The sequence below is a fragment of the Mus caroli genome, chromosome 7 (assembly GCF_900094665.2).
Source record: "Mus caroli chromosome 7, CAROLI_EIJ_v1.1, whole genome shotgun sequence".
NCBI lineage: Eukaryota > Metazoa > Chordata > Mammalia > Rodentia > Muridae > Mus > Mus caroli.
The window spans coordinates 109,971,055-109,993,897 of record NC_034576.1 but is presented as its reverse complement, the minus strand read 5'-3'; the positions used below and the strand labels follow the sequence as shown (position 1 = coordinate 109,993,897).

Sequence of the window (22,843 nt, the reverse complement as noted above, 5' to 3'; positions counted from 1 at the left end):
GCAACTTCTGACAAGCCCTAGACATACTTCTGACTTTTTTCCTATGTATGTACAAAATGTTGAGTTTCAGCATCAACAATTATATATATATATATATATATATATATATATATAAACTCTGAAAAACGTTGAAGATTCCTCAACTACCTTGTGTGGAATCAAATATTCAGCCAAGATTTAGTTCTTCTTGTAAAAGTAAGGAGTATGTTCATCTCATTACTGTGTGGATTGATTTCATCTCTAATAATGGGAAATTATTTATATAGCAAAGATTATTTTAAGACTTGGGGAAATGACTCCGCAGTTAAGAGGGCTCACTCTTATAGAGAAGTAGAATTTGGCTTCCAGCATCCAGACTGGGTAGCTGACAACTGCTTATAACTTCAGTTCTGGGGACCTGAGGCTTCCTAGTCCTGCTGTTGGGGGTACATGTCTCTCGTTGGAGCTAATGATTTGATGCAAATACCTTCATGAAATACCATTTTACAATCTGGGCTTTCCCCCTCTCTCTACCAGAGACTAAAAACTCAGGGACTCACACATGGTAAGCTAACCATGTCCTGTATCTCAGTCCTTTGCTGTTGTTGTTGTTGTTGTTGTTGTTGTTGTTGTTGTTGTTGTTGGGCTGGTGTTTGTGTGTTTGCTTTTCAACTTTAAGATGGTTTTACTGAGTTGCCAAAGTTGACCGTCAACTCACTATGAAATGAGTTTTCCTTTTGCCACTTGCAAGCGGGGAAGAGGAAACCAAGGTTCTGAAATGCATTGTGAAGAATCCTCATAATCTGAACTTCTCATCCTTCCTGCCTCTGAGAGTCCGGTCCTGTCTCCCACTAAAGACAGGCTGCAGTCACCTCCATCCTGCAAACACTTGGTCCTGGGAGGCTCGAGTAAAGCAGCTCAGGAAGCATGTTAAATAAGATATGCAGTCTTCCTCTAGGCTGCAACTCCCATTTCTTCAGTTTGCATTGTAAACAAGTTTACAGCAACCCCTTTCTTCGTCTTGCCAGGATGTTAACAAGCTGGGGAGGCTGAATTTTCCTCAAGGCTGCTGGCATGCGCAGGCAAAGTCAAGAAGCAGAGGGATCCCTGCATTGGGATCTTGGAGATAAGCCCCATTCCCACCGGGCCAGCTGCAGAAGCGCCCGGGCTAGTCCTGTGCCAGAGTCATGTGACATAGAAGCTCGAATCTGTCGCTATGGGGCAGGAGTCAGCTCCTCAGTGGCCACTGCCGGATGTTTCATCATCCCCACCATCAAAGGCACTGTTCATCTCGAGGACAAGTCGGGCATCTCGCTCCAGGTGAGTTCTGCCGGGAAAGCGCGGGGCAGGAAGGAACCTAGGGCTAGGCGAACAGAACAGCAGCAGGTGGAGGCCTGGGCAGAATTCATGAGCGGTTTCCCAGCTGGTTGGGATAGTGGGCCTCAGGGCTAAGCTGCAGACTTTTCTGCAACAGGTTGGGATGAGAACAAACTGGCCTAGTGAGGGAGGAGCTGGGTGGAGTTGAGGGCTATTATAGGGAGGTTGGCCACGCCTCTTACAAGTATATGTTTGCCTCAGTTACTTGCGTTGTCATAGGAAGGTGCTAGTGAGTCCCCAAGCCACTCACTGCTCCACTGCTCCAGCGGAATCCGAAGTGAGTGTGGCAAGTCTCTAGAGAGGTGAGCTCTGTCCCCAGCCTTGCTGTTAGCTGGTAAGGATCCCACAGTCATTCCCCGGTGGCTTGTTAAACGAATGTGATCACTCCTCCCCAGCCATTGCACCTTTGGCTGAAGCCAGGATGGAGGCAGATGGTCAATGAGGGCCTGGAGACACTAGCACTCTGGGATAGGTGGCAAGCCTGGTCCAGGGGTCTTCTTGGACCTGCAGCTAACCTCTGCACTCTGGTCCCAGAGAGAGCCTTCTGTATTAATACCTTTCTCTCTGCTAGTCCTGTAAGACATAAAATCAGCCAGGCTTAGAGCTGCCTAGCCCAACATGGGTGAAATCTGAGGTCTATCTTCACACTGTATCTGCCAGGACCAAATCTGTCACCGGGGCCACCGTGATTCTCATAGCCCTGACGAAAATGAGTGTCAAGAAGAAAGATCTTATCACCTTACAGGATCCTGAAGCCAAGTACCCGCTGCCCTTGATTGAGAAGGAGGTAGTGGGTCACCTAAACCTCCCTCCGGTTAGGTGAAAGAGGAGGGTAGGGGGTGGGGGGAGAATGCTAGTTGGGGATGTGAGGTGATCAGTCACCTCGGGACCAAATGGAGCACCTTTCTAAAGATCTGGACCACAAAGCAAAACTCCTAGAGAGTCAACAGAACCTGCCTACCTCTTTCTTCTTCTTCTTTTTCTAACCAGCACATCAGTCACAACACCAGAAGGTTCCGCTTTGGGCTGCCCTCACCAGACCATGTCCTGGGGCTTCCTGTCGGTGAGCAGTGCTTGGTGACATCTCTAAGTCTGAGTGTTTGAGTACTTGGCTCCTATTAGCAATGGATTCCCATTCTTGTGGGATATGGAGGGTACCCTGATATAACCCTGGACCATGTGAATAGAGGGAATAGGCAGCTGGACTTGAGGACAGTGTCCCCATTACCCCACTTGGACTGTCACAATAGAATATAGCTTGAGGAACACTGATAAGACGTACGCTTAGAGTCAGGAAGTTTAAGATCTCGTTAAAGGCTCCTGTCCATGCAATTTAAGGCCAGTCCCTCACCATCTCTGACCTTCTTCCATCTATAAAATAGTATTTCCCAGACCTTTCTGCCTACTTCAGGTATAGTGAGGGTAAAATGAATAATGGATGTGAAAATTCAGAAACTTTGTTGTGTTGTTCAGGGATGACAAGAACAGATGTTCCCTTGTAGTCAAGGCCCAATATACATGGGAATCACTAGCAATGCAAATGCCCTAACTGGATGGATTATCTGAGGGGTCCTGAGACCCACTTGAGGAGGGACTCACTGTGGAAACCAATCCCAGCTAACCTCTTGAATTGTCCCACTTCTAGTTTCATCAGTAACATCTCTAGACAGCTCATAAGATGAAAAATCTAAGGAACAAAGGTGGGATTGAGAAGCCCTGCCCCTTGTCTCCTAGAGGACAGCCTTACTAATGACCTACTTTCAAAGAAAGCTCTGACTTCAACTCTGCCAAGTGATGAGATTATATTCTGAGGAGTCCTGCCGGGATCCCGAGCCTGCTTGCTGTTCCTCACTCCTCTGTCACTGGGCGTTCCATTCCTCTGCTTAGCCCGTCTGTCATCACCCTGTTGGGAGGCAGCATGAAAGCACAAGCCACTTGAGAAATAGAATTTGTAGAGACTTCTCTGACCTGCTTTCTCTTCAGCCCCAGTGGAAGCTGTGTGGTCAGAGGGACAGGGCAATGTAGTGCCCTCTAAGAGTCTTGATAGGAAAACTGGACGCCTCACAGCTCCACTAACACAATGATGGGAGGAGGTTGGACCCTGGGACCCAGAACACAGCTTCATTCTGTGTGGGGATTCAGTGACTGACTTTGTAGGTCCCCAGTTTCAGGTGAGCTCTCAGAAGGAAGCTGGTGCTTCAGGCCTGTGTTCTCAAGTGACCCTGGTGCCCAATCAGGCTATTTCTATAAATTTGCCCCTTAGCCTCAAGGGACTCCACCAAGACCCAGATTTACACTGCTTAACATTATCAGCTAGTCCCTATGTCCCAAGCATACACTGCTTAGCATTATGAACTAGCCTCTGTGCCCTCAAGCATCCATCCCAATCCCCTCTTCCTTTTTGCCCCCTCTTCATCTCTGTCTCTCTCTGTGTGTTTCTATTTCTACCTGTATTTCTAATTTCTCAAGCATACTTAATTTCTACTTCATCTGAACCTGTCCTGAACCTTCTTTTGCTTCTAGCTTTTAGCATTCCTTGATGCAGTTCCTCCCCTCAATACTAATTGTCTTGGTCCCTGAAGTCTGTACTTCAATCTGACCCAGTATCTGCCATCAGGCTATAGTCTAAACTCATGTCTTTGCCCTCCCCCCAAGTCTATAGAATTCTACTCTGGACAGGCAAAGACATAGCATAAATGTCCCTGGTGCCTCTCAGTAGAGCCAATGGCTAGATTGCACACATTGCTACTTTATTTGAAATAGGACTATCCAGGTCCTGGGACCCCACAGCATTCATGAGGCTAAGCCCTGTTCTATCCTGGAACACAGATGGGGTACTGGTGACTCCCTCCCAGACTCCAGGTCAGGAAGAAAAACCTTTATGAAGACAATAGTTTTCTTTAAACAGAAAAAAAAAATCTGATTTTTTTTGAGACCAGATCCCACTCTTAGACCAGGCAGAACTGCAATTTATAGCTCAGATTAGCTTTGAACTCAAGTCAGTCTCTAAGGTCCAAGTGCTAGAATTGCAGGTATGTGCCACTACACCTGGCTCCTTCCTGATATTTTTAGTGTCCAACCCCACCTTTAAATCAGTCTTACTCTAAGAATTATAGTGTGATCTTGGCTGGGTAAGTGTTATCAAAGTGAATCTTTGGATGATTCCTGAGTTCTACTTACTATCCTCAGGTTTAACATTTGATACATTTTTGTAGGTAACTATGTCCATCTCTTGGCACAAATTAACAATGAATTGGTGATCAGGGCTTACACACCTGTCTCCAGTGACGATGATCAAGGCTTTGTGGACTTAATTATAAAGGTAAATAATGCCCATCTTACCCAGCTGTCTAGAACTCCCAGGTATCCTAATCGTAGTAGAGTGGAGAGCGGTGTTTTTTTCTCTGGGGGTGGGGGGGGATACTTATGGCCTGTACAGTGCTTTTCAATAATCTCATTTATCAGCTATGCTACACTTTATCCTGTAGTGTCTCAAAGGATTGCTGTGGTTAATCTGTCAACTTCACACTATGTAGAAATCACCTGAGAAGAGTCTCAACGAGGGACTGTGTATATATATATTAGGTTGGCTTGAGGAAATGTGTGTGGTGGATTGTCTTGATTGTATTAATTGATGTAGAAAGATCCAGCCCATTGTGGGTAGCACCATCCCCTAGGCAGAGGACACTGGACTGTTAAAGTGCAGAGAATGAGCTGAGCACTGCCAGGCATGCATGCATGCATACATTCATTTCTCCCTGTTGGATGTGATGTGGTAAGCTGCTTCAAGTTCCTGCCTAGACTTTCCTGCAAAGATAGACTTTAACCTGGAATTATAAGCTAAAATAAACCCTTTCTCCCTTAAACTGTTTTTTTACGGGATATTTTATTGTGGAAACAGAAATAAATTGTTAAATTGTTCACAGTGAGTGTGAAAGTATTCACTTGCATGATGTCCGATTCCAAGTGCGCTTTCCACTTGTGTGTAACTACAGCCAAAGGCACAGAAGTGTAAAGGACCCATAACTGCTTTTCAGATCTACTTCAAAAATGTGCACCCCAAGTATCCTGAAGGAGGGAAGATGACTCAGTACTTGGAGAACATGAAAATTGGGGATACCATCCTTTTTCGGGGGCCAACAGGGCGCCTGTTCTACAATGAGCCAGGTACCAGGTGCTGCTCAGTGGGGTCTCACAGCTTGGAGATTCCTCCTGTGGTCATTCTGTGGTCTTCCTCAGCCCTAGGGCACACGGGCTTGTACTTCCAGTCTTCAGACTTTCATTCCCACAAATGCACTTAGAGTGACTTCTGTCACTGCTCAAACTTATTTCACACATGCATACGCTCATCACTGTCTCTGCACAGATATATGAACGGTGCCTGCTGATGAGTACAATGGGAGGAATGTACACTAATCATTCACCCAGATTCTCCATTTACTCACTCATCCACCATTGCAATGGAGGGGGCTCTAAGAGGCTCCCAGGTCATTTCAGCTTGCCTAAGAAGAGGCCCAGCTAGTCCCTGGGATGCCCAGCCTTGATTTCCACTCTGTACACTGGCATACCAGAGGTGGCCTATGAAGCTACTGTGTCAGAATGGTTTGGGACGCTACAACCTCTCCCTTAGCTGGACCTGCCTCCTAAGACTCAGACATCTTTTGTAGACTGCCAGACAAGGGCTGCAGAAGTCAAAATCATCTTTATATTTCTAGGAACCCTTTTAATCAAAGCAAACAAAACAAGTGAGCCTGAAAAAAAGCTGGTTCATCACCTGGGGATGATTGCTGGAGGCACAGGTAAGATTTTCAGGGTTTCTCAAAGACCTTTCTAACTTAGGAGTTCTTTGACCCTATGAGATTCCTTCCCAGCTGTGGTAGTGGGAATGTGGAGTCAGACACTGAATCTAACCCCATTCCTCTGCTCCCTCTCAAGTCAGGGCTGTGTGACCAGGCCAGGCAGGCTTTGCTCACTGGCTCCAAAATAGTGGAAGATCCAGTTCCAGCCTGACTTTCCAAATCCTTCGAGAATGAACTCTTAGGAGACATACAGGATTAGGAACCATCACAGACAGTTTTAATGTTCACTGGCTCTGGCCTCTGTGTGTGTGTGTGTGTGCTACCTGAACACCCAGGCTCAGAATCATCCTTTTTTTTTTTTTTTTAACTAGCTCACAGAATGTTTTTTTCCTTTTGTCACAGGAACATTTAAAAGAAGGGCTGAGCATGTGGCTCAGTTGGTAGAGTGTTTGCCTAGCACAGGAGGCCCTGGGTTCAATCCACAGTATCATATAAAACCAGGCATGGAGACACATTGTAACTCCAGTACTTAACATGATCAAAAGTTCAAGGGCATTCCTTGGCTACATAATGAGTCAAGGCCACCCTGGGATACTTGAAACCCTGTCTCAAAAAGGAAAAGGGGCCTTTGACCTTCTGTTGCATTAGAAAGGAACACCAAAATCTAGGGTATTCTTCCCCACTTTGGGTTTGGGGGACAGAAGGGGAAATGGTAGAAAGAGAACCGGTGAACATGTTAATCCACTAAAGGCCAGAAACTGGGGCACTGGAAATGGGAGCAAACTGGCCTGCCCACTGTTTTGCAGGCATTACGCCCATGCTACAGCTGATTTGCCACATCACCAAGGACACCAGCGATGAGACCAGGATGTCCCTCCTCTTTGCTAACCAGGTCAGTTCTGCAGAGTCAGCCCAGAGTCTGCTGCAGTAGCATGGAATGTTCCCAGTCCAGCCTCTGTATGAATTCATTCCTCCCCCATTGCCTGAGGGCATGCTGCTTGGCTGCCTGCGGCTGTGGGAGGCTTAGTAGGCTCAGCAAGTCTGCTGCTGGTAGCTGAAGAAGCTAAAGCCAGGCCTAACCTGTTTGTTTCTGCTTAACTCCTATCTTCCCTACAGTCCTACTCCATACACTGAACTTTCTCCTCAATTCCCAGTCTGTGTTATTCTTTTTTTTTTTTAAAAATTTTTATTTATTTATTTATTTATTTATTTATTATATGTAAGTACACTGTAGCTGTCTTCAGACACTCCAGAAGAGGGAGTCAGATCTCGTTATGGATGGTTGTGAGCCACCATGTGGTTGCTGGGATTTGAACTCCGGACCTTCGGAAGAGCAGTCGGGTGCTCTTACCCACTGAGCCATCTCACCAGCCCGTCTGTGTTATTCTGAGTATTAAATAATGGGTGTTCCTGCTGGACATTCTAAGTTCAGAAGAATATACATGCATCCATTTGTCTTTTTCCCTATATGTATTATGTAATCTATACATGATACATCCTCATACACGCACAGTTTTCTTCACTTAGTAGTATCAACATAGGCATTTTCCTCTTGCTAAGTTTAAATATTCACACCAAAGTTATGTTTTACTAAATATTCATTCAGGTTCTTTCCAGATTTTGGTCATAAACAAGTAATTATGAGTAATTGTTAACTTTTATTTTCTGAAACAAAGCCAGAAGTAGAATTACTGGACAAGAGCCATGGGGGAGTTGATGACCCAAGCCTGGGCACTCTCTTGGAGCCTTGGTCCACTTTTCCCAGAAGCAAATGTAGACCACCTTCCTCTTCCACACATCACTAGCCCCACCTTCCCCTGGCTCCTCAGAGAAGACCAACCTGCACTAAGCTTGAGTCCTTTGGCCTGTTAGGCCTGACCCTAGATGCAGGGAATTGAGTGGGGACTTTTGCATGCAGTCGGCGGTCTGTGCAGCCAGTCCTTCAGCCAGAGGGCAGCCTTGCTGTTGGTACCCCACCCCACCCCTCAGCCCCTCCAGCTCTTTAGTCACTCAGACAGGGAGTAGCAGGAGCTTGTCTGCCCCTGGAGTCTGGCAAGCTCTTGATCTTGGACAACGGCAGTTCAGTTGTGAATGTGCAGACCCATGCGTTCAATCTAGGGAGGCATACTGGCTGTTTCTAGAGGGGCCTTTATAATGTTCCTTCTTTTCTAGACAGAAGAGGATATCTTGCTGAGAAAGGAGCTAGAAGAAGCCGCCACGACTCATCACAAACAGTTCAACCTGTGGTATACCCTGGACAGGCCTCCCAGTGGTATGACCCATGTTGCTCTCCTTTATTCTGGGCCAGCTCCACCCTTGGACACACCTATAGACTAGTCTCTAGCTTTTGTCTGTTTTGTCTTTAAGGTTTACTCCATAGGAGATTATGCCTGGGGGGGCTCTTGGTCTGTATAGGGCATACAAGAATCTGAGTGGGAGGATATTGGGAGCAGCAGTTTTTAATGGGAGTCAAGGGCAGGCACTAAATACCTCTTCCACACGCCACACACTGCACTGAGTATAGACTCTGAGCCACCAGGCTAATTGAGCATGTACTCTGCAGTCAGCACATTGCACCTAATATGACCACTGGCCCCTTAACCTCTTGTACCTGCTCATGGCTACTTCTCACCTCCAACCTCTTCTGGACACCAGACTTCAGATGCTGAGCTTCAGCCAGCTCCTGCAGCCTCACCCAGCATCCCAGGAACTACCATGCACCTTGCATCATGCATTACACATCTCCTGCCTCCCTGATCTACACTGCCTATACCTATAAGCTGTCCACCAGTGTGACCTCCTCACCTCCCCCTAACAGCCCCACTTTCTACTCAATGCTTAGAGCAGAGAGACAGCATCCCGAGTCTCCAAATCCAAGGCTTGAGCCTAGAATTTGGCAAAAATGCTATGGACGTCAGGGAAGCCACATGTCTGCTTCTTGAGTCAACTATTGACAATCAGCAGTGCAGACTTCCAAGCGTTTGTAGGGCAGCCTGGTCTCCAGCATCAGGGACAAACGCAGAACCATGCTTCTTCCCTTTCTGCTTTATTTCAGACTGGAAGTATAGCTCAGGCTTTGTTAGCGCTGACATGATCAAGGAGCACCTCCCTCCTCCTGGGGAGGACACACTCATCCTGGTGTGTGGCCCACCACCTCTGATCCAGGCGGCAGCTCACCCCAGCCTGGAGCAGCTCGGCTATACCAAGGACATGATTTTTACCTACTAACACCTCCCACACTACTTAGCGGGTCCCTCTCTCTGTTTTAGAGTGAGTTTGGCTTCACCCTGTTCAAGTCAGGTATTTGCAAGGTGTCTCTCCATGCACCCTTGGGCATGATGTTCTTTTGGTTGTGGGCCTAAGAAGTGTTCATGGGCTGAAGACAAAAGTGATTTTGGAGCTTCCAGGTTTGGAGGCTGGGAAGGAAGCCACTTTCTCCATGACTTTCTCCATGGCTTAGCGGAATAAACTGGACTGCTTTGCATTTAGCTTACAATGTGTGGATATGTAGAAAATACACTGGGCAACCCAGGACTTGCTGATGTGAGGTGAGGGTGAAAAGGAGTAGGGGTGTGACCAGAACTGGCAATATAGCGACGGTTACGGGATAGCATTCCAGCAGGATCCGAACAGGTCTCTATCAACCTAACCACTTACGAACCTTCTTTACATTTCTCTGCTTTGAAGGCCAAACTCACAAGAGGGCAAAGGCCTTGTGTGGTCTTCCTTGCCTTGTGAGACACTTTTTTAAAAAAAGCTGTATGTCAGGGCACTAAATCCACAGTAGGTAGGCTCCAGGAACCCCTTTCTGACTCTCTGCATTTTGTACAGCAGATGGCAATATTGTGGATATTTATATTTTAGTATCCTCCACCTTGGCACTGTGTCAAAGTTGGCATGGTTACGTTTCTTCATTTCCCATTTCCCAGAAGCTGTGCTTCAAATCCCATCATTCAAACCAGATGATACAGGGACCACTAGTGCCACCTGCAGGTCAAAGTGAGAATAACATACTGGTGCTCTGCTACTGCAGGGGTTAAAGCTCACCCCAACTCCATTCCTTATAATCTTCCTAATGGGCCAGAGGTTCTACGGAGCTTTTGTTCTCTAAGTCGCACAGGAGGAAACAGACAGCGTTAGTCATGCATTTCTCCAGCCATTCAGACAGTGGGTGGCAGAGTTGTCTTTAAACCTGCATCTGTTTAATTTTATATCCTTTCGGAAGAACTGGCAAAGTAGCTGCAGTGTTAGCACTTGCTGCAGGATTTGCTACTTAATGTGCACGTGTGTGTGTGTGTGCATGCGGGAGGGTGGGGGGTACAAGAAAAAGAAGAGAGGAATGGGGTTCCCTGGAGCTCTGCTATATCCTTGAATCTCACCCACAGGGGGCCAAACACCATCTCAAACAGGCCCGGGAGGGACACTCCCTCGTTCATTCACCCAATTGTACTCAGTGTATTCTATCATAATGACCCCCTCAGGGAAAGACACAACGGCTCACTCGCTGCTACACTGCCCCGCTTAGCCTTGAACTCACTCTGTAGCTCAAGTCATCTGTGAACCCCACAACCCTTCTACCTCAGCTTTCCAACTAATAATAACTAGGATTACGAGCATGTGCCACTAGGGTCAGCTGCAAAGCCTTTCACCACTGGACTCATTCCACATCATTGGATCTTTCATTCTGTAGACCTTCTGGTGATTTCACTTGTCACTGGACAAAGCCTGGAGATGCTTTTGGCTTTCCTAGCTAGAAGAGGTGCCAATGACATCTGCAGGGAAGACCAAGGATAGTGGTGACTGGCAACTTGATTACAAGCAATACACTTGGAACTCACTTAGGCCACACAGACTACAGCAGCTCAGCTGGTTTGTGTATCAGGTATACATGTGCATATAACCTTAAAGTGAACTGTGAACATCTCAGAGGCACACAATGCTGAAGGGCAGAGTTGATTTGGAACCAAAAGAAAGAATAAAGGAAGTGAAGCAAAGACACATCGGTGGACTCACAAAGGTAAGCATGATGGTGGAAAGGTGGCACAAAGGTGGCAAGATGGCATGTCCATCTGCGACTAAGGAATTCAAAGCAGAAATGTGACTAGGTGACAGAAGTGGAGAATGGTTGGCAGGGATCGTCTAGGAAAGTGAGGGACCAAGTAGAAAACCAGGGACAGCGATCAGACAGCAAGGCTGGAACTAGAATAGTCATGGCCTGGGAGGGAACTGGCTTGTATGAGACACAACAGGAAAAAACAATGAAGTTTGAGTTTGGAGACTGTCCACCAGGGGGCGGTGTTTGACCAGACACTGTATTTGAGGCAGCTGAGGGGGAAATGTGTCTTGGAATGAGGGTAGATGAAAGCTGTTGGGGAATCAAGAGAAGAGTCCTGATTCAGAGGCCCAGGCTTCTGGAAGTGGACATGCATACTTCTATGAAGCTGCCCCAGAGGGTCCACTACCCCTCCCCCCAAATCATTTCACTCAGCCACTGCATGACACACAGAACGGCTTATACAACCTTTCCCCACCTCCAATCACAGGCTTTCATGAACTAACAGCTCATTGTCTTTGTTCTGCATTTACCACACCACCTTCACCTCTGCAGGATCATCTGCAGTTGGCATATAAAAGTATAAAAGGTAGAAAAGTTGCAGTGGAAAGCAAGCGCTGACGACACAGGGAAACGCGGGGACACGACCGGATACCTGTCCCACCCCTCTGCTTTTGCTCTGGTCAGCGCCTACATCCAAAGGGGCCCATAAGCCCCATCTCTCGGTGGCTCTGTGCCAACTCCCCATTAAGGCGAACATTGGGGCTCCACGTGTGCCTCTCTAGGCTCTCAGCCATGAAGAATGTCATCTGCAGTCATCAGCATCAGGGACAGCCAGGCGGGTCATTCAGGAGTTGGTCCTGGCTCAGTAGAGTCTGTAAGAACACAGCCAAAGGGGCAGTTTAACAATCCATAGGCCAAGGCTACTCTACGGCATTTTCACAAGAAACAGACCCCAGGAGTGGCCCATATCCAGCATCACTGACCTACAAAGCTATGGTATCCCAAGGAGCCTGCGCACTAAGTGTTGGACAGACAGTAATGTTAAGATAAAAATGGGCTGAGGGCAAAGCCTGGTATACGCAAGTGCTTGCCTTTCTTGCACGGTTTTTTAGGTTCAGTCCCTACCACCACCACCCATACATAGGAACATATAAAACTAAGCCTTTCACCTTAGAGGTAGACTTACTATTTCAAGACCACCAAACATTTGTTAGAGATCCCGGGCCAAGATTGTACAGAGAAATTTCCCTGTGTGAGCCAAAAGACAAAGTCTGTGTGGCACTGATATAAGGAACTCTTCTACTTTGCCTTTAGACAGTTTTCTAACTGTGGGTAGCCATTTCTTGCTACTGCTGGTTTTCCCATGTGATTTACAAGAGGGCTATCATTGGCCCTGCTTTATTAGGGCTAAATAGTATTGGATATCTGAAAGTAACAAACGCCAGTCTCAGAGGGACAACAACACACCTGAGCTCCTAGAGCTACTAAAAGGCAAATAAGGACCTGAGTCACTCCTACCTTCCCCAAAACGTCTTCACTTGGGACCAAGCTGCCACCCCAGGGAAAGGGCATGATTTGTATTCTTGGACACGGCAGGCTCCCCTAACTTGCAGGGTATATCTATGATATCAGAGGAGCCATAGGAATGTATGTTCTTCTGTGCCAAGAAGGCAGCACAGGATTCACTGGTCAGAAGTGAATCTGAGCTTGGTCTGGCTGCATGGGTGACCCAGAACTACTTGGGTACCATCATATCATTACCAGCTGAGACCAGGAAAGGCTCAACTCTGCAGAAGGCCTGTGAGCCTGCAATGCCCTGCAGTGTGCCTCAGGGCTGGCTCAGGTTCTGATCCACTATCAAGCAGCATCATTACCTCTCCTGTGGCCATGAACACCACAATGCCCCACACCAAGCTCATGGGGCTTTACTAACCATGCCACCAGGAGGGGAGTTGGAATCCTACCGTGAGGCGGTGGATGTCTTGGGAGAGGAGCCCTATCTGTGTCACAGTGCCTTCAGAAGGTGCCATCTGTAAAACGGGCAGCAGCCTAGTCAGCACACGGGTGAAGTCCATGCTTTACAGAGACAGTGGCATGCAAAGCCCCCTCTACCCAGGTGCATCCCCTCCAGGCCATTTTTCCCTGGAGGGTGGACACGGTGTGTTTTAGGCCCTGAGAAGTGTCAGCTGGTAAGACCCATGCAGTTTCCGTTCCTGCACTGCATGCACGCACACTCTGCCAAAAGCCACACTCGGCAACTAGCACTCGGTGTAGAGATGCAGGCCATAGACAGAGCCTGTCCAGCAGTCTCTTGCACGTGTCCAGTGGTCCATCTATTTCCAGAAGCAGTGTGCAACAGAGGTGAAAGCCTCCGGGTTACTGGACAGGAGGGTGATTTCCAGGCACAGGAGCCCAGATAGCATTGCTGTGGTGTAAGAGGGCATCTTCAGGAGGCTGCAGTCTCTTCGTGGCACAGGAGTCTCCTCCTCCTGCCTGCCTTCTCCCCTCCTCCTCGGGTACTGCTGGCCTACTCCGTCTTCCTTGTCTGGAAGCTGCAGACATGGAGGCACCAAGGGCAACCTCTTGTAGGAGGAAAAAGCTGATCCACTAAGGGATTGAGAGTCGCGTGAGGCCACACAGATTCAGCAGCAATACAAGCCCATGCAAGGACTGAAAACAGGTGCATGCGGCCCCTCACTGGGACATAACTAACAGGACACAAAACCTGGCCTGACCTACTCTACAATAGCATTGACCACTGGGTACCAGAACTAAACACTAGTGTTGCCCAACCTGGCAAGCTTGTGCCCACTTCTCTTACTAGCTGGACTTCAGAGGAGGTAGCAGTCTTAAGTAACAGACCATGGCTGAGCCTTCTGTATGTATTAAGAACCAAAATGCTAAACATCACCTGAATCTGAGGTCAAATCAGAATGTCATAATGGGGCCATCACTCCTGCCCTCCATACCAGATGGATAAAGCACTGCTGTTATTGAAGCCCGCTGGACCCAGGAGTCAAATGTTGGCCAGTCCCAAGCTGGAATTTCCTGAGCAGAAGCTCGGACTGGCAGAGTACACATCTCTTCCTGGTCAGTGTCTGGCCAGACACAGGCCATCTGGTGAGACCATTACCAGCTAGTCTGTGTCTAAAGCAAGAGACCAGCTCTGTTTCTACTCTTCCAGGAAACAGAAGTGGGCAAGATGTGAAAAGCAGAGGCTTGCCAGAAAGGCTGCCTGTTCATTGCCCCACCCTTCACTCTAAGGCTCATGCTGCTGAAATGGAAAACTAAATAGGGTCTGTGTGACAGATGTAACCTCTAGCCAGGGTGTGCGTGACACCCTGGCTGCTTCTATGCTTCACAGAGGGAGATGAGGCCCAAGGGCAATAGGGCCACCGGCATCCTCTGACAGATGTTCCATCTCCTTGACTGAATCCTAGATTATAGGCCCTTAAGCAGACAAGTGGATATCACCCTCCCTCCAGTCCCCAACAAAATTAAAAATGTTTCACACTTTCTACATAAATACTGTTTTTATTATCAGAAACAAGTGGCCACTCTATAGTAAGGTACAATCAAATTACATTGTCACTATGGTCTAAACATCCGCTGTTGGCACTTTGATCTCAGCCATGACTTTGTGGCTCACAAGCCTAAGGCACTTGAATTCTTCCCTCGACTGAAGAATAGGGGCAGTGTCTGAGAACTGAACCTTTTGCGATTGCCCAGGGCCTGCCCTCTGCTCATGTGTTTCGAGCTGAAACATGGATACTATGAATTACTAAACATCTACAAATGTTTCCAGGTATTTTCCCAGAGTCCACATTTGGCTATAGTTCCCCAAAGTCTGTCCCGTTTGTGGCTGTATAACTGCATATCCTGACCATCCTTAAGGTGTGTAGTGAGACCAGCCCAAAGACACAATTGTTTTCTGTAGATCATGCAAAAGGACGAGGGTGAAGTGCAGTTATGTGGTGACACACAGTGTTACTGTGAGCTCTCCGTGCACAGAGAAGGCAGATAACAGGGGCGTCAGCTTATCTGTCCCACCTGGTCCAAACCATCTAGTTCATGGTTATCAAGGGGACTGAGGCCCCGGTAGACTCCGTAGACCCTGTGGCTGTCACTGACAGAATCTCCAGGCTCCATGGGGCAAATGTAATCTGTAGATTCATCAAACTTCTTTTTTCTCATGTTTCCAAAATGTGAAAATCCAAGTTTCTTAGGCTGAAACAGCAAATGCAAGATGATGAGAAGGAGTCCAGGGTCAGTGTGCAGATGTGACTTACAGTGTATTTGGGAGCTAGCTCAGGAGGAAAGAAATCAAAGTGGTGTGGGAAGCAGGACTCCCAGTTCTATGCTGAAGCAAGGCCGGCAGATGAATAACCTTGAACACAGAGCTGTTCCTCTGAGGCTGTGCCTAAAACTCAGCCCCACTCCCCCCCACCCCCAAGAAACGTCCTATTTCCTAAGGTAGACTGAGGGGTGCCCTGGAATGCTACTGTCTGCTCTTGAAGTCAAGCATAGGGGGCCTGTCTCACCACAGCTGTTGGCACATAAGTGAGGGGTGCCCAGAGCCATAAGGATATCCAGACCCTGGAAGGACCTGAGCTGGCCTTCTTCTTTGCCTGAGCTTCACTCATGCTGCTCTGCTGGACTCCCCAAGACATAGAACCTGTCCTGCATCCTTAGGAAAGGGGATGTAAGCAGGGGGTATAGCTGGACCCAATGATTGCTTGGGGAGAGTTCAGCTTAGCTCCTGGAGGTTACCTGTGGCCTGAGGATAGATTCAGACTGAGGATGGTGTGGCTTGGGCTAGACTTTGTAGGATTCAGAGAGGCCAGAGAATGAGAGGTGCTTGGATGATGCTAGGGTCAGCTGTGTGCAGCTTATCCGGCATGTGTTCTCTATCACAGAACACAAGCAGGATACGTTGCTATGAGAGCACTCTTAGTGCTAGCAAGATGGCTGTGACCAAGACCCCAAGGCATTATGGCGCACAGATGGGCCTGACTGAAGGAACCCAGATCCCATCTGCTTGGCAGAGCTGGAATAGAGAACAGCTTCCCAAGAAGAGCTACTTCCTGTGCACGTTTACAGTGTACAGACACCTGGGCTGTTTTCCTGGGCTTAGGCCAAGTAGGGAATGGATCTAATAAAGATGAACAGGCCTCAGGAGCATAAGCCAAGCATGGCCCTCATGTAGAGCTGCACTTCTTGGTTTGGCCCAGGCACTGAACTAACAGATGTTTAGCATAAAGACCAGAAGACAGGCTGCTGGGACCCACGCACGGACTCTGACAACTCACCCGAACTTTGGCGGTGGTGGTCAGAGGTGTGTAAGCAGGTGAGGCCATTTTGTCTCGCTTTTCCTGTTCAGCCTCAGGACCAATCAGGGCGTTGAACTTGGTGGTCAGATGGCGCCTGAGGAGCGTCTTCTGTGGGGGGATGTTAAGAAGCATAGCCAGGGTGTCCCCAGTAAAGCGAGGCTCCAGGATCTAAGAAGAAAACACAGACAAACCTAGCCAGTGGTTACTGTAGAGGGCACTGGGGAGCGGCAGGGGCAGCGGGTGAGGGAGAGGTAAAAACTTGTTCCTCTGGGTATTGGGTGCCACCAGAACAGAGCCTGTGTTCTATGTCCTACCTAAGCCGTCTCCCCAGCATATGGCTTAGCTTTGTTTGTTGACCTAGCATGTTTGTTGACCTCGTGTTCACAGGCTACCAGAGAACCAGAGTCTTCTCTGGTGGCATCCTAGGCCACCACCTCCACACTTCCCTTCTGGCTTTGACACTTGACAGAGCTAAGTGGTGATAAAGATCATATCATAGCAATCAGGAAATTGCCTTTGCTGACCTCTCCCACTTCCCCAGCCCCCGTGTTCCTCTGGGAACAGGTGGAACTGCCTTGTTCAGAGTTGATCTCATGCAAGCAGCCAGCTGACTGGAATCCTCTGGACTGCAGCTGAGGAAATCTCACAGAAGTCACCCAAGCTCTTTCTCTAAGGCACAGGAATGCTCAGCCAGAGACCTCAGAAATTTCCAGTTCTGTAAAATGGGTCAAATGAAGCACCTCATTTTTTTCCCACTAGAATGCCTGGCCCTTACAAAGTATGAGACTTAGCTTTGATCATCAAGTCCAGTAGAATCATCTGGGAAGAGGCTCAGGGAGGGGCTGTGCTGCCTAGATGAGGGTGGCCTGCAGGCATTAGTGTGAGGGACTTTTCTTAATAGGGTTAACTGAGGTAGGCTGTCCTAAAATATGGCTGGCACCACTTCATGGGATGGCTTTTGGATGGTGTAAGAGTTAAGAAGAACTGAGCAGTATGCATGAATTCATCATCTCCTCTCAACTGCAGATGTCATGAGAGCAGCCACCTCAAGCTCCTGCCCTGACTATCCTGTAGCAATGGACTGAAGCCTGTAACTGAGCTAAAACCCTTTCTTCTCCCTTATGTTTAGGTTTTTTCAGTGTTTTTGGTTTGGTTTGGTTTGGTTTTGTTTTTTAAATTATAGCAACACGAACAATACTAGGAGAGAAAGGTGTTTTGGGAATACCCCAGTCTGGGCTAAGGCATGTGAGCTAGCCCAGAGAGTCACTCACAATGAGGCCGCCATGGACGCCACTCCCTCGAAGGTTGGGTGCATACTCTGCCAGGTCCACGGATCGCAGCCACTCCATTACCCTGTGGTTGGACCACTGCACAACTTCGGAAGGGGAAAGGTTACTCTGTGATGGGGGAGAGTCAAAACGTTAGTCTCTGTGGAATCAGCATCTCTGAGGAGTCTTGCCTCAGTTGCTCCACCAGAACAACAGACTCTCAGGCCTTACTACCAAAGCTATATGGGCCACTTACCTAAGAGTATGCCCAGTCCTGAAAAATCAGTATCTTACTGAATTCTGCTGAAACATCTATGCGTAACTATCTGAATTTACCATCCTAAATTTTGGCATGGCCAATAGACATACAGGTTTTTATTCAATAATCCAACAGAATTTATTTAAAGATTCATTTATGAGCCAGGTGTTTTCTAGGTAAAAATACTCTTTGGCATGGGCAAATGTTTAAGGGAACCCACACTAAGACATTTTGAAGATGGCTCAGCAGTATAATGCTCACTGCCATGCTAGAGGACCCAGGTTCAGTTCCTAGCACCCATGCCACGTAGCTCACAACCAGACCCAAGAGATCTGATGAACTTTTCGGACCGCTGCAGGCACTCATACATGTGTGACAAATATACACACAAATAAAAAGTAAATATTTATAAAAAATATAGTAATGTCTATATACTTTCACACAGCCTTGTAGGCTTCAAAATGTTCAGCACTCACACAGGAAACATGCAAGATATATTTGTTGAATAGCAAGGAAATGAAGACTAGATGGCAAAGGCATGTATTTAAAACCGTTAAAGAACCAGAGGTAGACCAGTTCTCCGCAACAAAGGAGGTTGGACATGATCCATAGGCTCTCAGTTTGGGGCATACCAGGAAGTCCTAAAGTTTATAGAATGGTATTATGTATATCAGCCATGTGGTCCCTTGCATTTGTCTACACTAGTTCCCCTCTAGTAAGGTCCTATGTCATCTAGGCTGAAGGCTAGTTAATTTTATACCAGCAAGAAGAGTAACCCACTCTGAGCTGTCCAGTCTTTTGGAACTCTTGTCCCCTCTCACCCCTGGACCCTGCCTCCTCTGCCTACTTTGACACCCATGTTTCCATACTTTCTTTCCCTTTCTCTTTTATGCTGCATCAAATCCTTAGATCATTATGATGACTTAGAAAACCACCATCAGAAGCAACAGAGTTACAGGTACCATAATCTTAAGTATCATGATCTATTTTGTGATGAAAGCATCCACATTTTCTCATGCTATCCCAGGTATCCTGACTCAGGGCCATCTGGACAGCTAGAACACTCCCCCACCTCATCAGCAGGCCTCCTGTGCAGGCAGTTGGGGTTGAACTTGTTGACATGTAGCACGTGAATAGCACATTTGATGCTGAGATGATGTAGTTGGCTGGTGACTTTTAAGAAGAGTAGATCATTCTGGAAAAGAAATGTTCTGGCTGACAAGTCAGTTTCTAAGGTAACAAAAGACCTCAGCTGTTCTTTCCTGACCAAACAGAGACGTGCCTTCCACATCTCAGAAAGGTTCTCACAGTCAGTTTTGTTTACCACCATGGTTTGTACGTTGGCACCTGATGTGCCTTGGGTGATAACAGTACTATTTCAGAGCCTTAACAATATAAGGAAAGGTGCGATTGGAGAGATGGCTCAGTGGTTAAGAGCAATTAGCTGCTCTTCTAGTGGTTCTGAATTTAATCCCAGCAACCACATGGGGGCTCCCAACCATCTGTAATTGGATCTAATTTCTTCTGGTGTGCAGGAAGACAGAGCACTCATATACATAAAATACATGAATAAATGAATCTTTACAAAAAAAAAACTGCAAAGAAAGGAGGAGATCACATTTAAAATGATGAGTATGGGGAAACCTGGGCTGAGTGCTCTCTGGAAAATACTAAGGAAAAAAATCCTTACCACAGTTAGGTATTGCAGCATTCGCCCATCAACTCTTGATTCATGAAACTGGTCTTTGTATTGGGGTAAGCCAATATCATCAAGCCACCCTACAAAAACAGATGCATTAGCATTCATAAGAAAAATGATATGGGTACCAAGAGGGAAAGGCAAAAATGGTCATTTTGAGGCTTTTGATTTCCTTCCCCCAAAGCACTAGGAATCCATCTGTCTTTCACAAGTAAGCTGCTGCCTTTGAGGCACACATTCAATAGGAAATTCTTTTGCCCTTCAGAACAATAAATATTTATGCCTCTCCTTACGTGTCACCCAAATGTGGTCCAGTAGCGCAGACTTTTCTTCTTGCTTGGTGTTGATAGCTTTCACTGCTAAAACCAGCTTCTTCCTATGGAGGGGGTGTTTAATCCCTAGCTCCTGAAAGCAAAAGAGGATGCCATGTCAGGATAGAGATGCTCTTGAGGGTGGTGGTAGAGCCTGGGGTAGATGCACAGAGCACTGGGATGTTAGCCTGCAGCAAAAGGCAATCAGACTTCCCTGTGCATTCTCCATGGGAGAATATCTCTCACGGGATAGACGGAGGCCACCACCTACCCATACACTAGTCCCCAAGCTCTGTTCTGGGAGAAAAACAGGGGCATCTGCTCCTCATACTCAGCCCTTACCTTTTCCATGTCCTGAGGGGTAGCTGTCAATAGTGTATGTCCAGATGTCACCCACTGTCTGGCAAAGATCACATACTGACCCAGGCCGAAATCCTCCATCCATGTACATACACGTTCTGTGCTCCACTGGGCAAAGGGGGCATTGGCATCACTGGAAACAAAGGAAGAGCATACTTCTGTTATAAGGTACCCAGGACTTTGCATAGCACAAAGTCTCAGTTAAAAAAAAATATATATTCTTTTAAAAGAACCAACAAGGTGAATGGCATTGTAGTACAACCCACTGATGTCTGTGAGGCTCTAAAGCAACCTTAATAGCAGGTTTTATGTTTCAGCTGCAGCTTTTCTGAGCATAGGGCAGCCTCCATGATCCTCAGGGGACTATTTAGTGCACATAGGTCTAGAAACACAGTATGAACACCGATTATCAAGCCATTTTGGCCATAAGACTCAGCAATCTTTGGGAAATGCTTGGGAAACTAGGAAAAGATAGTCAGTCCATTCTCTAACAGGAAGACAGTCCATTCTCTAATAGAAAAAGAGGAAAGATAGCAGCCAAAGCTCTTCTAATTTATAACAAATACTTTATTTATTAATGAAATACTAGGGGCACTTCCATTGTAATCAGCAGAAAGGTGTATGTCCATGCCGTGTGTGTGTGTGTGTGTGTGTGTGTGTGTGTGTGTGAGTGAGACACTATCAGTGCTTATTATTATTAAGCCTGGTAGAATGATCTACCCAAGTATGGATAGATAAAATAGTACAGCTTTTTAAAAGTAGAAATAAAGAATCCAATTATTTTCAGATGACATGAACTCCTACCTAGAAACCGTACAAGAATGGAAATTACTGGAAGAGGGAGAATGAATGTATACATAAGTAAACAAATGCATATGTTTATACATATGGAATGAACATTACATGCAAATGTCAATCTTCTACACATGCAGATCAGTGGTTTTTATTAAAACAATAAAAAAAACATCCCTACCAAACCAACTATAATTATAACCTGTCTAGGAGCTGCCTTAGCAAGGCACACAGGCATTCTCTGGCCATGTACGAGGGCAGGTGGAAGTGCACCAAGGGTGACTTGATGTAGCTGCAGCACTCAACTGAGCACATACAAAAGAAGACATGAATAAATGAAGAGCTAGGTCATGTTCCTAGGCAGGACACCAGGTATGAAAAGCCATCCATTCTTAAGGACATAAATTTTTCATTTGAAGTGTGAATGTAATGGTACATTTGAAATTCCCGAGTCATGGGGGGTGGGGGGGGGGAAGGTGGACAAAACAACTTTATATTCAGTTTTAAGTGACAAGCTAGTCAGAGATATTCCCCTCTAGCAAAGTACCCCTGGTACTCATGGAGGATGGATTCCAGGAGGACGTTCCAGTCGCAGCTATAAAATCTAGTGTTTACGTAGAACCTACACACATCCTCCCAAACACTCCCAGATTACTTACCACACCTAACACAACAGAAACAGCACATGTGGATGTTACATTTTATTGTTAGGGAGTGACAAGGGAAAAGACCATGCAGATTCGGTACAGTTTGTGTAACCACTGTAGACTACCTACATTGTCTAGCCAGAAATCCTCGGCCTTCTGCACCCCAAACAGCTGAACTCTTAACATGCAGAAATGATTTTTTAAGAACTCACTGACTACCTGGCTAAACAGGGAAATCTGATCCAGAAAGAAGCCAGCATAATACTGGGAGAGTTACTGAATACTCCTCGCCTAGAGTATGAGTTTCAGCAGGGCTCTAAAAGGTGCAGACTTGGGTTTTATAAGACTAGAATTTATACAAGTTGGCGCACCCTCTGTATAGAAAATATAAAATTTCAATATAGAATTGGAAAATATTTGGAATGATAAAACACTGTAAAAATTACCAATTTAACATGAAACCCCTGCACAAAATTCAAAGGTTTTTTTTTTGGTTTTTTTTTGTTTTTGTTTTTTAATCTCAGCTCCTAGATATAGCTCTGTAGCAGTTTTTGCCCTCACATTTTAGGTCTGTGCTCTGACCATAGCTCTGTAATACTTTCTATGAGAAAAGAACTTTACTAAGTCTAGTTTCTAGAGTGAATGATAATACTTATGTATTTTTAGTTTATTTTTGAGACAGGGCCTAAAGCAGCTTCAGACTCAATAGGTAGCTAAGGGTGACCTTGAACTTCTGAACCTTCTGCCTCTTCAACTCAGGCATGCTGGGCTTACAGATGTGTACCACCACAGTCACTTTGTCAGTGTTGGGGATGGACCTCAGGGCTTTATGCATGCTGAGCAAGTACTCTACAGCAGAGCTACATTGCCAGGCCTCATTTTTTATTATAAGACTAATAAAACAGCATCAGCTCCAAAATTTACTACTGGCACTGTCATATGTGTTCTCAGAATCATTGGTGCCAT

The 22,843-nt window shown here is 46.6% G+C and overlaps 2 protein-coding genes across 2 annotated transcripts in view; one reads left to right on the top strand and one right to left on the bottom strand.

Moving 5' to 3' along the window:
• Positions 1-1,591: 1,591 nt before the first annotated feature.
• Positions 1,592-9,385, top strand: LOC110298730 (NADH-cytochrome b5 reductase 2). The gene is made up of 9 exons (XM_029479475.1): positions 1,592-1,658; positions 2,017-2,143; positions 2,347-2,419; positions 4,572-4,678; positions 5,394-5,523; positions 6,072-6,155; positions 6,962-7,047; positions 8,328-8,427; positions 9,211-9,385. Exons 2-9 carry the CDS (start codon positions 2,066-2,068, stop codon positions 9,381-9,383), a joined length of 831 nt encoding a protein of 276 aa, XP_029335335.1. The 5' UTR covers positions 1,592-1,658; positions 2,017-2,065; the 3' UTR covers positions 9,384-9,385.
• Ppfibp2 (PPFIA binding protein 2) overlaps positions 9,368-22,843 on the bottom strand; it is a 148,692-nt gene continuing 135,216 nt past the window's right edge. Inside the window, 10 exon segments of the mRNA XM_029479474.1 lie at positions 9,368-12,050; positions 12,052-12,083; positions 13,176-13,241; positions 15,262-15,438; positions 16,521-16,709; positions 17,813-17,938; positions 19,141-19,263; positions 19,759-19,847; positions 20,061-20,172; positions 20,421-20,571. Coding sequence (XP_029335334.1) covers positions 12,014-12,050; positions 12,052-12,083; positions 13,176-13,241; positions 15,262-15,438; positions 16,521-16,709; positions 17,813-17,938; positions 19,141-19,263; positions 19,759-19,847; positions 20,061-20,172; positions 20,421-20,571 — 1,102 coding nt within the window. The 3' untranslated portion in view covers positions 9,368-12,013.

Coding starts and splice junctions, on each gene's coding strand:
- LOC110298730 (XM_029479475.1), top strand. CDS start 2,066: ATGAGTGTCAAGAAGAAAGATCTTATCACCTTACAGGATCCTGAAGCC. Junction 4,679..5,393: donor TTGTGGACTTAATTATAAAG/GTAAATAATGCC, acceptor ACTGCTTTTCAG/ATCTACTTCAAAAATGTGCA. Junction 8,428..9,210: donor CCTGGACAGGCCTCCCAGTG/GTATGACCCATG, acceptor GCTTTATTTCAG/ACTGGAAGTATAGCTCAGGC.